The 12883-nt window shown below is 47.5% G+C and overlaps 5 protein-coding genes across 5 annotated transcripts; 2 read left to right on the forward strand and 3 right to left on the reverse strand.

Annotated features, from left to right (window-relative positions):
* Positions 1 to 66: 66 nt before the first annotated feature.
* On the forward strand, positions 67 to 998 carry N7479_006837 (aromatic alcohol reductase; the record flags this gene model as incomplete). The annotated part of the gene is made up of 2 exons (XM_057254531.1): positions 67 to 96; positions 147 to 998. 2 exons carry the CDS (start codon positions 67 to 69, stop codon positions 996 to 998), a joined length of 882 nt encoding a protein of 293 aa, XP_057108393.1.
* Positions 999 to 1529: 531 nt separating this feature from the next.
* Positions 1530 to 4369, reverse strand: N7479_006838 (uncharacterized protein; the record flags this gene model as incomplete). The annotated part of the gene is made up of 3 exons (XM_057254532.1): positions 1530 to 2118; positions 2970 to 3623; positions 4317 to 4369. 3 exons carry the CDS (start codon positions 4367 to 4369, stop codon positions 1530 to 1532), a joined length of 1296 nt encoding a protein of 431 aa, XP_057108394.1.
* A 1575-nt stretch (positions 4370 to 5944) lies between these two features.
* Positions 5945 to 7165, forward strand: N7479_006839 (Saf4/Yju2 family protein; the record flags this gene model as incomplete). Its single annotated transcript, XM_057254533.1, has 3 exons — positions 5945 to 5957; positions 6020 to 6029; positions 6082 to 7165. The coding sequence occupies 3 exons, from the start codon at positions 5945 to 5947 to the stop codon at positions 7163 to 7165; spliced, it is 1107 nt and encodes a 368-aa protein (XP_057108395.1).
* A 435-nt stretch (positions 7166 to 7600) lies between these two features.
* N7479_006840 (M protein repeat protein) lies at positions 7601 to 11665 on the reverse strand (the record flags this gene model as incomplete). Its single annotated transcript, XM_057254534.1, has 3 exons — positions 7601 to 7763; positions 7817 to 7887; positions 8003 to 11665. 3 exons carry the CDS (start codon positions 11663 to 11665, stop codon positions 7601 to 7603), a joined length of 3897 nt encoding a protein of 1298 aa, XP_057108396.1.
* A 307-nt stretch (positions 11666 to 11972) lies between these two features.
* Positions 11973 to 12233, reverse strand: N7479_006841 (uncharacterized protein; the record flags this gene model as incomplete). Its single annotated transcript, XM_057254535.1, has 2 exons — positions 11973 to 11988; positions 12028 to 12233. Coding segments are annotated over 2 exons (222 nt in total), but the record flags the coding sequence as incomplete, so codon positions are not given.
* Positions 12234 to 12883: the final 650 nt, after the last annotated feature.

Consider the following 12883-nt stretch of genomic DNA (forward strand, 5'->3'; position numbering starts at 1 on the left):
TCTAAATACTTTATTCAACCCTACAACTCTACTATTAACTTCACGCATTCATATCTTCACTTCAATATGACGAGCATCAAGGTTGCCCTTGTCGGAGTATGTTAGCCCAATTACTATACTTTTTCATTTTCTAACATTTGGCTCAGGCTACCGGCAATCTCGGTCCTGCTGTGCTCAAGGAGCTGCTTGCTGCAGGCTTTGACGTGACTGTTCTCACCAGACAAGGCAATAGCAATACCTTTGACTCCCGTGCCCATGTTGCAGAGGTAGATTATGAGTCTCTCGACTCGCTTAAGGCCGCTTTGTCCGGTCAAGATGTTGTAGTCAGCACTTTAAATGTCGGCGCCGTTCCCAAGTCCATCCATCTGCGCTTGGTTGATGCAGCAGTGGCGACTGGCGTGAAGCGATTCATTCCTTCGGAATACGGCTGCGACACCACGAATCCTCTCGCTTCCACATTACCTGTCTTTGGCGATAAGATCAGCGTTCAAGAACATCTCAAGAACGTCACTCAGCAATCGGGTCTCAGCTACTCGCTGCTCATTACTGGCCCCTTCCTCGACTGGGGTCTTGAAAAAGGCTTCGTGCTGAATCTTGCTGGCCCGGCTACACTATATGATGGCGGTGATCGCCCTTTTAGCTCAACTACTCTCGCTGGCATTGGCAAGGGAGTCGTTGGAATTATCAACAACCTTGAAGCCACTAAGAACTCCACAATTTATATCAATGAGGCTAGGGTCACACAGAATGAGCTGCTGGAATTGTCCGGCAAGAGCCTCGAGACAAATATTGTGCAAACCACAGACCTGGAACAGGAGGCTTTTACAGAACTGGCCAAGCCAGCCCCCAACCCGGCAGTCTTTGCCCCGAAATTTATTCTGCGGGGTATCTTTGGTGAAGGACATGGTGGTCTTTTCGATTCTGAGAAGCTTTCTAACGATTTGTTTGGCCTGAAGACTCTGTCCAAGGAAGAAATTCGTGGTCTTATTCCCCACTGAATGCTCCTTCCGATTTAACTAGTCGCAGCTTCTATACACACATATAAATAACATGGTCTATGGCCACCTTTCGATTTTCGACGAATTCTCAAGAGAAGGCAGATGCCTTTTAGGAATTTCACTTATTCCTGTTTTATGGTAGTCTGGATGGCACTCGGTGCTCATATGCTTTTTAATTCACTGTAATTTTAGCTATCATGGTTTCCATAAAGGTCATCAAACACAAATTAAGCCATGTAAGCCCAAGCCATCGGCACAACATATTAAGGCAAAAAAATAAACCGTATCATTGTTCAATCTCTCATACTCTTGTATTTTGATGTCAAGATTCAGTTGCTCTACTGTGAGAGGGTAGGGTAGTCTTCGAAGTTTCAACCCCTTCTTGGGTGAAGTCTTGATTGTGTGCCTGAAGAACATTTGCAGGTCCTCATCTTTTTCCCGCATACATAGCAGATATCCATCCCACACGCACAGCTAAACGACGTGGTCAGCTTTTCCAAGGTTCCGAGGTTGACGGGGATAATATTCGGCCTACCGTATGTGCGAGCAGCCAGACACACGCTCTATGATTCTAGAGCAATTTGAGCATCGTTGCCACTTCTTCTTCTTTGCTAGTTTTTCCAACAAATCATCGCAGTGATCCTCACTATAGTTATTTTCCTTTACAAAGTTGCAATTACCTCGGTGTCCCTGCTTTTTGCAAACGGTGCAAGTTCGAGAAGTGCAAACCAGACAGATTCCCACCCCACGACGGATGTTTTGTGGCAGGATATAGCGAGAGCAGTTTTGATTTGAACAGTAAGTTCTATCAGAGTCGCTGACTTCGATCTTCCGTTCCTTGTATCTCTTCATCGCCTCAATGCCTAACATATCCTCAACGGCGGTAGAGGCGCAAATCGGCGTGCGGCAACATCGAGGAGGGAACGAGGCTTCTTTCGCAAGGGCATTTTCAAAAAGTTGCACAATACATTCTCGACAATAAATGTGAGAACATTTAGTTTGAATAATATCGGACAGTGGATATTCTTGCGTACAAGATACACACTCGTGTCGAGTTTCGGTTTCTTCGTTGGTTTCACCGGCATCATCATTCGAGCTTTCATCAAGTAAGTCTTCATCGCTATCATTTGAGATAATATGTTCAGCCATGTTTTCCCGTGACAGGGCTGCGTCCTTCGAGTTCCCCAAGGTTGCTCTGAGTCAATCTCAATCCTGAGTTTTCCCAGCTGTACTAATGCTTGGTCGATATCCTCATTCTAACCTAAGTCCATATCATAGTCCATTGATGGACAAAATTTTACATGGTCTTGCAGAGTAAGGTAGAATAGCCTTTGAAAGATCAAAAAGTTTGGCTATATGTTTGCAAAGTCTCCCTTTTTAAGTGAAGTCATAATCAGGAGTATACCATTACTAGTAGATTCTGTGAGATAAGGATTTGTAACGTATTTACAGAAAATCATGGTCTCTACATGTAATTGTGATAACATATGTCGTTAATCATCTAGGATCTACTGCTATCATTCAAATGCTGAATATGTACATATTAAAAAGCAACATAGAACTACCAATTGATGAACCATTTCTTGACTAAATAATAAGATATTGAGCAACTTAGGTTGTTCCTTGAGAGATAAATGAGATTGACTCAAGGGCAACTGTGTAGACCACATTCTTTGCCCTTCCATTCCAACTACACTTCAATTGCATTCATACTGATCTCCCAGATGACCAGTCGTATCATACCCTATCAATTTCAAGGCAAGTCTGGGGCACTCACTTAAATTGGCTTCTTCAGGCGGCTCGTTCGTAAAGATTCTCTTCCTCTGCATAGATACACTCGCAAGTTTTCCATTGTTTTCCGCAAAAATAACAAAATTCGAACTTGCAAAAGCACCTGATAGATGTGAGTCCAAAAGCTTGCACTGTCAAAGATCAAGAGGATAATCAAATGCAAAATGAAATTTCCCTTACGTGATGTGATTACAGCCTGTGCTGAGCTCAATCAGACGACTGCAATTAGAGCAACGTTGCCATTTATTGCACTTCGCCAAATCCTCCAGAAGCGCATCAAGCTTATATACACATTTTCCCTCGTGGGCGCGCTTTTTACACTTCCTGCATGTGCGTGCTCCACAGCTCGTGCATTTGCAAACCCCATTTCGTGTGGCGTTTCTTGGGAGATATTGAGCGCACTTCGAATCACTGCAATATGTCCTATCGGGATCTCCGAGCTCGATCGCTTTCTCCTTGTGCTTTTGAACCAATGTGGATCCGATCATCTTCTCTGAGGCCGTAATTGATCTGTGGCAGCATTGTGGAGGAAACAAGGATTCATCACGCAAAGAATCCGTGAACAGACGGACCAAGCAAACCTTGCAATAGAAGTGTGAGCACTTCGTTTTGAGCATTTCACTTTGGAGTTGATCGTCCCGACAGGAGACACACTCGCGCCAAATCTCGGATTTAGGGGAGTCAATCAAGTTGATGGCATTCTCAAGTGAGTCACCAAGTTGCTGGATGGCGGTAGGGAGGGATTTGGAAGATCTTTTTTTCTCGTACTTAGACAAGTCATTTTCTGTCTCTAGTCCCATTGACATAGCTGTACCCATGTTGACATCACTCATGCTGACCGTATGTCTTCCAGTCTCCTATAACAGCGCTAGGGCCTTGTGTTGGTTGTATTTTCTTTTTGCGGTCTGTTGGTCTCCTCACTTATGTTCACCAGGAATAGCTGTAAGACTAGAGACTTCGTATCTTGGTCCGTATCATAGTCCATGTGATTCAGGTGGTTTCTTGGATATCGCTTAATGGAAGAGGTGTTAGAAGTCCTGTAAAATATCTTGGAGCTTCTGGAAAGAGGGAAAGGAGAAAATAGGTTGGTGGTGAGGTTGATACTACGTAGTTATATCTATGTAAATGCCTGGAAATCAAGGCCTCAATGCAGCACAAATAATACCTACACAAAGACGTATTATTACAGCATCATGTCTCGGGGATGTTTAAAATTTTTGTTTTGTTCGTATGGGGATAAGAGTGGACCCAGAAAGTCCCTCCTATACCACCCACCATTTTATCGTCCTCAATGTATCATTTATATAGCAATATAGAAGTATCAGTTTGTTTTCCTTAAGCTATTTCAGACATCTGACAGCTAGAATACTATATTTTGCCAAGCCAAGTGTACTAAAGCCCCATACTTTGCTCTTCAAACCAGTTCATTCAGGATACTCCCAGTTTATGACCCACACAGTTTGTTTCGACGCCCTTGGAATTATGAAAATTGCTGGTTCAGATCCCATTCAGTCCACTTCCTCTAACAGTCGCATGTTTTCCACTTCTTCCCGCAGTAGTAGCACCATTGGGCTCTGCATAAACAACTATCAGGTGTCGGTAAAAGGCTTATTAGATGGTTTAGAGGGGCTTGAAGGAGTAAAAAAAGCACTTACGTGATATGAGAACAGCCCTTGTTGCGCTCGATTACACGGCTGCATTTGTTACACTGTTTCCATCTTTTTTCCTTCATCAATTTCTCCAACGACTGGTCTAGCTGATATAGACACCTGCCCCCATGGGCACTTTTCTTGCACTTCCTGCACGTGCGTACGCCACACTTGCAGGTACAAACCGTTGTAAAAGTAAAACCTGGCCAAAATTTCTTTCCTGGCAGGATATATCGGGAGCATTTCAAATCTGAACAACAAGTTCGGTCTAGATCACTGAGCTCGGTTTCCCTCCTCTTTTTTTCTTGAAGCAATGCAGATCCTATCATCTTATCCAAGCCGGGGCCTTCGATTGGCTTGCGGCAGCATTTAAGAGGGGAGGACGATTCATCTTGCAAAGATTTCGTGACCATGCGGATTAAGCATCTCTTGCAATAGAAGTGGGAGCACCGTGGTTTGAAAATTTCGCTGTAGACTTCTCTACAAGAGCTGCAGGCCTCGGGCTGGGAGGAGTCGGTCGAAATCAGGGCTTTGATAAAATTCATGGCGTTTTTGACAGAATGAACTAGCTTCTTGATAGCAGTAAAAATAAATAATGTGTGTATCCTCATTTCCTTGGGCGATGGTGTCTCTTTTGCTTCCCTTCCTAGCGAGGAAACTGTGGCCATCTGAAAGCCATCAAATAGAGCTCTTTGTTCTGTGATTTCAGACTTCCATATACGAAGTGCCACACCCCAGTCGGGCTCTGTTTCTTCTGGCGTGCTGGTTGATTGATTTGTATCATTCAGCAGCAGCAGGCTTCGAACCTGTCAATCTTGTCGTTCACATCGTCTAGCAGCAGCTGCAAGAGTAGTGACTGTGTGTCCTCGGGCGAATCTTGGTCCATTTTACGAAGAATGCTATCGAACGATCCAAGCGCGCTCGCCGCTTAGTGTCACTTAGAAAGTAGATCTCGTAGAAAGCAGAGTAGAAAATAAATATGTAAACCTGACTAGCCTAGAGACCATCCCCGTGAAAAAGAGTCTTGTTTGAAGAAAGCATGTCTCTACTTGAGCGAGTGTATGACGAAGTAGGTGATTCGTGCTGTAAGGATGAGGTCGATGTATGTACCAGGCTATCAAGCATCGTAAGTTGGTAGTATTATCCCACTATTTCTTTTTCGATATACTTTGTCAAATAGGTAGAATAAATCCTACTTTGTTGTTTTTCTTCATCCCTGATGCTCTTTTCATTACATATCTAGTATCGTATGGGTCAGCGGCGATTGCCAACCTTAGAACTTTATGCTTGACAGAAACCCCATTGCCAAAGTGGCCCATTTCGGCTGCCGTAGGACCCTTAAAAAAGCAATTATTAGTCACCCGGCTTAATTCCGTTATCTCCGGCTAAAGTAAGTTCCGAAGGCCGATGACTTCGACATCAAGCACAGCTAGTAACTCTCCAACTTACCCGATACACACCTGTCTAACCACACCGAACTGGGGACATCTTCCCAACTCGCCCAAGATGCAGGGCTTTAGTAAGTCTCGATCTCACCTTAGAAAACATGCGAAATAGTCAACTAACATGCAATCTCGATAGATATGGGACGGTTAGCAAAATATCTAAGTCTCCACATAATGCTTAACTAACATCTTCAATAGGTATGTCCCACCGGACCAAGAAGGGCTGACAACCGGAAACAAACTCGCGGGGAAGCACGCGCTCGGCGCGCGCGCGCGGCACCTGCACACAACAGGCGCACTAATTGTGCGCTTCGAGATGCCATTCGCAGTATGGTGCGAGACTTGCAAACCGCACCCCGTAATAATCGGTCAAGGCGTGCGATTCAACGCGGAAAAGAAAAAAGTAGGCAACTATTACTCAACACCGATCTACAGCTTCCGCATGAAACACACTGTCTGCGGCGGAACCATCGAGATCAGGACCGATCCCCAGAACACAGCCTACGTTGTTACCGAAGGTGGACGCAAACGCGATACGGGCGAAGACAAGGAGCTACAACCTGGAGAAATTGCTATCAAGCCCTACGCACGAGAGATGGATCCCGCGGAGAAAGATCCGTTTTCGAAGATCGAGGGGAAGATCGAGGATAAGATTCGTGCAAAGACCGAGGCAGCTCGCATTCTTGAGATTCAGGAACGACAGAATCGTGATTGGGAGGACCCGTATGCGAAGTCTATGCGATTGCGGAGGACGTTTCGACAGGAGAGGAAGGGACTCGAGAAGGCTCAGGCGAAGACTGAGGCCCTCAAGGACAAAATGAGTCTTGGGATTGAGCTCCTGGATGAGACCGAGGCGGATCGGCAGAGAGCGAGCATGGTGGAGTTTGGTGAAAACATCGATGATGTTGCCTCGCATGCTGCCCGCGTGACTCGTCTTCGGCCTATGTTTGAGCAGCAGCCGGAAAAGCCTGCACGAAAGACGGGCCCAGAAGACAAGAAATCTCGTTCTTCGAAGCGGTCTCGGAAGGATGATCTGGTTGCGGCGCGGAAAGATTCTCTCCGCCGTGAGCTGGCTGGGAATACTCGTGCTACTATCGACCCGTTCTTGGTGAATGATGCAAATTCTCCAAATGCATGGAAACCTATCATCAAGAAGAGGAAGCCCATCGCTTCTTCGACTCGATCTCGACGTGAAGATCCCAGTGGCATGGAAAATGATTCCACTGCCGTGGCACCAACACCAACACCAGTGCTGGTCAACTACCCTTCCGACTCGGAGTGATTTCCAATCCACTTTTGTGGATGGATTAGTTTGCGACATCGGGGAAGGCGTTCTTTGAACTTTATTGCGTTATTGAGATACCCAGTGTGTTCTACTTTCGACCACAGCATTGCACTTGAATTATCATCCATCCTGGCATGTTTGTATTGGGCATCAAACCACATCAAACCAATTACACATCTCTTGCTACTTAAGAACCGGCCAATATGGCCATCGTAGTAATGCAAAACAGATGGTACGAACTTCAACTCAAACAAGTTGTATGTGTAAGATAAAGATATTGAAACAAGAATAGTGGGAAAACCCCGGCATAGTAAGACAGGGTATCCTGCGTTATTATTACATACAGTAGAATCACAAGAGCAGAGAGTGAAACAGGATTCAACAAAAGAAAGTCATGCTGCATCACGACTAAGAGCTCAGAAAGGTGCCAAATCAACGCGAAATTCCGCGTTTACCGAAAAAGGAGACTGTTGCTGCGCGGGTGCGAGCAGGTTCTGGCCCAGGAGCTGGTGGAACTTCCAAATTGGGTGTGGTCGAGGGGCTGGGAGTCTCAGTGGATGCTTGCCGGGAGAGATGTGCAAGTTCGCCAATGAGTCTGGAGAGAGATAAGCATGATTTTTGATCAAGACTAGCATATATTTAACTGACCTGTGATGCTCGCCATACCAATCATCGTTGGCTGTTCGGATATGCTTAAGCTGTTCCTGGATGCTTGCCATCTATTAAATGAATTAGTCCCTGCTTACGCTAATACAGTCTTCATAATCATGTGAATGGGTGGAATGCGGGAAGATCTGATGAGTAGGAAGATTTCTTCAATCGGGGATCTCCCACCGTTCCCTCAATGGATGGGCCTAGGTCCTCACCTTGCGTTGTGGCTGGACCCCCATCTTCAGCGTTCTCGCTACCCTCATCAGCTGTCGCCCACCGGCTAGCCTCCAAGCCTGAAGAGCTGCTCTTCTCACCATTGTCCGCCTTCAGAACTGCGAGCTCAGTTTCGAGTTCGCGAACCCGTCGCCGGCTAGCTGAGATGTCGGAATCAACATCGCCAAGCTGGTTGAGGAGCCCCATGTTCTTGTCAATCTGATCATTCAGGTCACGTTCCCCAGCTTCAAGTTTCTCGGACAAGGTCTTATTTTGGTTCTTGCAATCAACGAGCGAGTCGGAGATGGTAGCGTTATCGGCCTTGACCTTAAGCAGTTGATCGCGGGATTCAGAGAGCTGCTTCATAATCGACTCAAGGTGCGACTTCTGGCTGTCCGATTCCTTGGCAAGCTTCTCGAGCTCACCCACCTTGGTGACAGCGGCTTGGTACTTCTCTCCAAGCGCAACATGTTCAGCCTGAGTCTTGGCAAGCTCGGCCGAGTAACGATCCTCGATTTCCTTGGAAGCAGTGGTGGCAGATTCCTGTGCTGCCAGGTGGGCCTTCGCAGAGTCGGCAAGCTTGGCCTGCAGATCAGCAACTGTAGCCCTCAAGTCATCCAGAGCGGAGGTGTCTTGGGCAGCAGCCTTGGCCTGAGACAACTGCTCGTTAACACTGGCCAGGGCTGCATCGTGGGCCTTCTGGAGATCTTCAGTCTTGGTCTTGTTAGAAACTTGGAGTTCGTCCCTGAGACCAGACAGCTTGGCCTCGTTCATAGTCAATAGCTGCTCAATTGCCTTCCCGTGCTCGGCATCAATCTCTGCAGCCTTGGAGGCTTGCACAGCCTCAATATCAGCCTGCAGCTTGGCTTTACTCTCTTCAAATCCCTGCTGCAATTCAGCAATTGCCTTGCTGTGCTCAGCATCAAAGTCAGCAGCCTTGGAGATTTGGGCAGCCTCAATCTCGGCTTGCAGCTGGGCTTTCGTCTCTTCAAAGTCCTTTTTCAGTTCGGCGATTTTCTGCTCATGAAGCTCGGCACCGGCTTTGCTAGAACTCTGCAAAGCGGAGAGCTCAGCTTGCAACTTTGCCTGTGTCTCTTCGAATTGATTCTGGAGTTCAGCGGTCTCCTTTTCACGACCTTCGGTATGGATAGCAATCTCACGAGCGTGGTTTTCAAGTGCCGCCTTCAATTCAGCCTCAAGGGACTGGACCCGAGTGGTGTGGGTAGATTCCAATGCCTTGTTTGTGGCAAGCAACTCATCATGCTTCGTCTGAAGATCACCCAGAGCGCTGTCATGGGAGCTCGATGCCTCCTTGGCCCGCTCCAATTCGGATGCGAGCTGAGCAGCATTCTCAGCCTTCAACTCTTCCAGAGCCTGTGCGTGCTTTTCAGACACACTGGCAGCCTCCAAGGTGTGTTGTTCGAGAAGTAATACGGCTTCTACAGCCTTCTGCTCCAAAGCCTTCATCTTGTTGTCCTTCTGAACGCCCTCCTGTTTGGAGTGATCTTCGACGTCCCGTAGAGTGCGGTGGATGGCTTCAGCTTCGGCTTGCTTGCTCTGCATCTCTTCGAGTAGTGCATTGATTTTCCCAGTGCCAGTGGACAGCTGCGATTCCAACGACTCACACTTGTGTCGAAGGGTGTCAATCTCCTGGATAGCAAGGTCTTGTGCAGAAGCGTTACCCTCATCCAGTGCACGGCGGGACTCGCTGAGGGCATTATCAGAAGCCACCAGCTTTTCTTGCAGCGATTTAAGTTCTACTTCATGCGCTGTCTTGAGCTCAGCAACAGCATCTTCTTGTGCCTGCTGGGCAATGGCCTTAGACGCCTCGAGGGCATCACGGAGTTCCTGGAGTTGCGTGGTGTGTTCTGTCTCGCTCAATTCCGCCGCCGCTATGGCGGCCGTGAGCTTCTCTGCGTGGGAAGCTGAAATATCACTGATAGCAATTTGGTGTTCAGCCTTAAGGCTTGCGATAGCAGCCTCATTAGCAGTCTCCAACTCCTCGATCTTGGGTGACAATTTAGTGGCCGCGGCATCGCGTGCCTCCTGGAGCTCAATTTGGATCTTCTCAAGAGCCTGCTTAAGTTCAGTGATTTCGTCATCTTTCTCTGCAATCAAAGTATTCTGCTCAGAGCTTTCCCGGGTAACAGACTCGGCCGCAGCAAGCTTCGCCTCAAGGGAGGTTACTTGCTCTTGGAGACTGGAGATGCTCTCCTGAGCAGACTCCTCGGCAGAACGAACCTCCTGCTCCTTAAGCGTATTCAGCTTAACAATCTCCATATTAAGGTTCTCCATAACCTGATCACGGCCTTTGAGTTCTCGGTCAAAATGTTCGAGCTCTAGGGCTTTTTCTTCCTCCAAGGTAAGCTTCTGGAACTCAAGTTCCTTCTTCAAAGCGCTTATCTGCTCCTCAAAGTGAGTGGCTGCAGATTTGTGCTCTGCCAGCTCTTTTTCAATGGCCTCAAGTTGAGTTTGGTGTGTTGACTTGAGCTCGTCAAGAAGGGCGACTGTCCTGTCATCCCCTTGCGCCGCGGCTGATTGTCTAGCTTCCTCAAGTTCCTTTTGCGAGCTCTCCTGCAGCTCTTTCCGTTGGGATTCTGCTTCGTCTAGTCGTGCTTGCAAAGCCTGGAGTTCCTCAATATGGGCTAATGTCAAATTCTCAATCTCTGCGGCGTGGCCAGCACGAATGGCCTCAGTAACACCAGCATCATCCAAGGGCTCTTCGGCCGAGATAGAAAGTTGGCTGAGCTTCTCATTGACAGCCTCCAACTCAGTCTTCAGACTAGCCACGGTCTCCTCACTCTCTGTGAGCTTAGTCTGAAGGGCCTGCAGCTTTTCGGAATCCCCAGCTCGAGAAATCGAACCAGGAACCGTACTTAACCGCTTCTTAGGGTCTGTCGCAGTGGCAGATCTGACAGTGCTCGTAGTCGAAGTTGGCCGAGCAGTAGCAGGTCTAGTGGTAGAGGTGGAAGTGGCAGTCCGGCTTGCAGGTATCGTGGATGAGGTCAGCCTGCCCACAGGCTTGCTCGTCGAGGTCGCGGTGCGCGCTGTTGTGGTAGCGGGCTTCCTCTCGGCGGTGGTACCAGCAACACTCAATCTACGATCAATGGAAGATGATGTGGGTTTTAGAGGAGGACGGGCGGAGGTGCTACCGGCCATGGACATGCGCTTCGCAGTGCCAGAGATTCCCCGCCTCTCATCTCCCGAGCTAGCCACAGACCGAGGCTTCTCGTCCGCAGAGCTGCTGACTGACATGCGAGACCGGTGGGACGAGACAGTCGAAGTGCTCAGTGGCTTCCGGGTCGCTGTTATGGTCGAGGGACGAGTGGGGGGTTTATTCAGCGTACTGGTGGTGGCCGTGCGGGTTGTACCCGTCGTGGGTTTCGATGCGGAGGACGAGGTTGGCCGTTTGGTGGTAGTTGTTCCAGATACAGGACGTTTCACGGTGCCAGGTGTACCCGGGCTAGCTTTGGCCAGAGAAGCCGCGGGGCTTTCCTTGGATACCTCGGGGCTGGGCTTAACCAAATCTTCGTCTCCAGAGAGAACACTCGCCTCTATCGGGGTAACCGGGGGCTCATTCTCATCGACCTCCACAGGAGCAGAGGCGACGACCGGTTCGTCGTTTGATGACATATCGGTAGATTGTTCGGGATTAATTTATTAAAGAGGGTAAGCTTCGTAGTAAGGTCCAGATAGTGTGTACGAGTGAGCTGTCTGCGAAAAGTGTTGTCAGCTTTAGTTGAGCAAATTCAACCCCCTAAACACATGATTGTCCAGCCGGTATGCTCTCAACCCCAGCTTCTAGCTCTCAAATCCATGCAACTCCAGTGAGCTCGTCAGAAACTTGTAGCATTCTGAGTACAAGCTAAAATCTCCTTGTCCCACTCGTGTAAGATATTCCAATTGTGCCTATGGCAGAATTGAGTGCCATTGTCCAGCTCAACCGAAGCTCCCGTCTATAAACAAACATGCAAAAAAGAGAAGAATGTACTCACGCGCCGCACCACCGTTCCAATGGGACTTCTTCACAATTACTCGAAAACTGATCTCCAGACCAAAGGAAGTCCAGACCACAATTGTAAAGGAAAAAGCAAATAAACTGACAAAAGCAAATGGTGTCAAGATGCTTTGGGGAAAGAAAAGGGGAAAGCGGGAAAAGAGAAAGCGGTGTCGATTTAGGAGGGGGGGGATCGCCGCTGCTCTATACTTATAGGCTTTCTCTATAGACAACCCCCTAAAATGGGGTGCATCTGGGGTACCTAGGTATGTACCTAGGTATCTCCTTACATTGTCTTACAAAGGAGCACTGTTTTTATTTTCAGGTATTTTCAACCATATATGTCAACTTTGACTGAATTGAAGATCAGTCTTAGTCTTGTATGTTCATTATTTGCTTTACAGCTTTGTATCTATCCATTAGAATAGCTCACAATGTCCTAAATATGTACATGCATACGTTGGTAGGTACCCAAGATGTCTCGGAAACAGAATCAGGAGCCTAAGGATGAATTCCTCTGAATGTTATAATCAGCCTAACTATAACTAGCCTAAAGAACTCATCAATAATCTATTCACAAACCTTTATCAAGATATCTACGCCACTTCTAATACAGTATGGCTTTCAGCCGAGGCATTGTTGACATAGACATTAGTTGATATATAGTTGACATCCGTGGATATTCGAAACAATGCCTGTGGTTCGCAGTTTGTGGTTCGCGGACTGGTCCCCACATGGATTTTTTTTTCTATACGGGGTAGACTATAGGTAGTATATATGTACATAAGTACTTTAGCTGTACTGAATTATTCCAAGTCGTTCGTATGAACTCCATTCTCGCAAAAAGGGTATTT

This window comes from Penicillium vulpinum (assembly GCF_028829585.1).
Source record: "Penicillium vulpinum strain IBT 29486 chromosome Unknown utg000003l_segment0_segment0, whole genome shotgun sequence".
NCBI classification, from domain to species: Eukaryota; Fungi; Ascomycota; class Eurotiomycetes; order Eurotiales; family Aspergillaceae; genus Penicillium; species Penicillium vulpinum.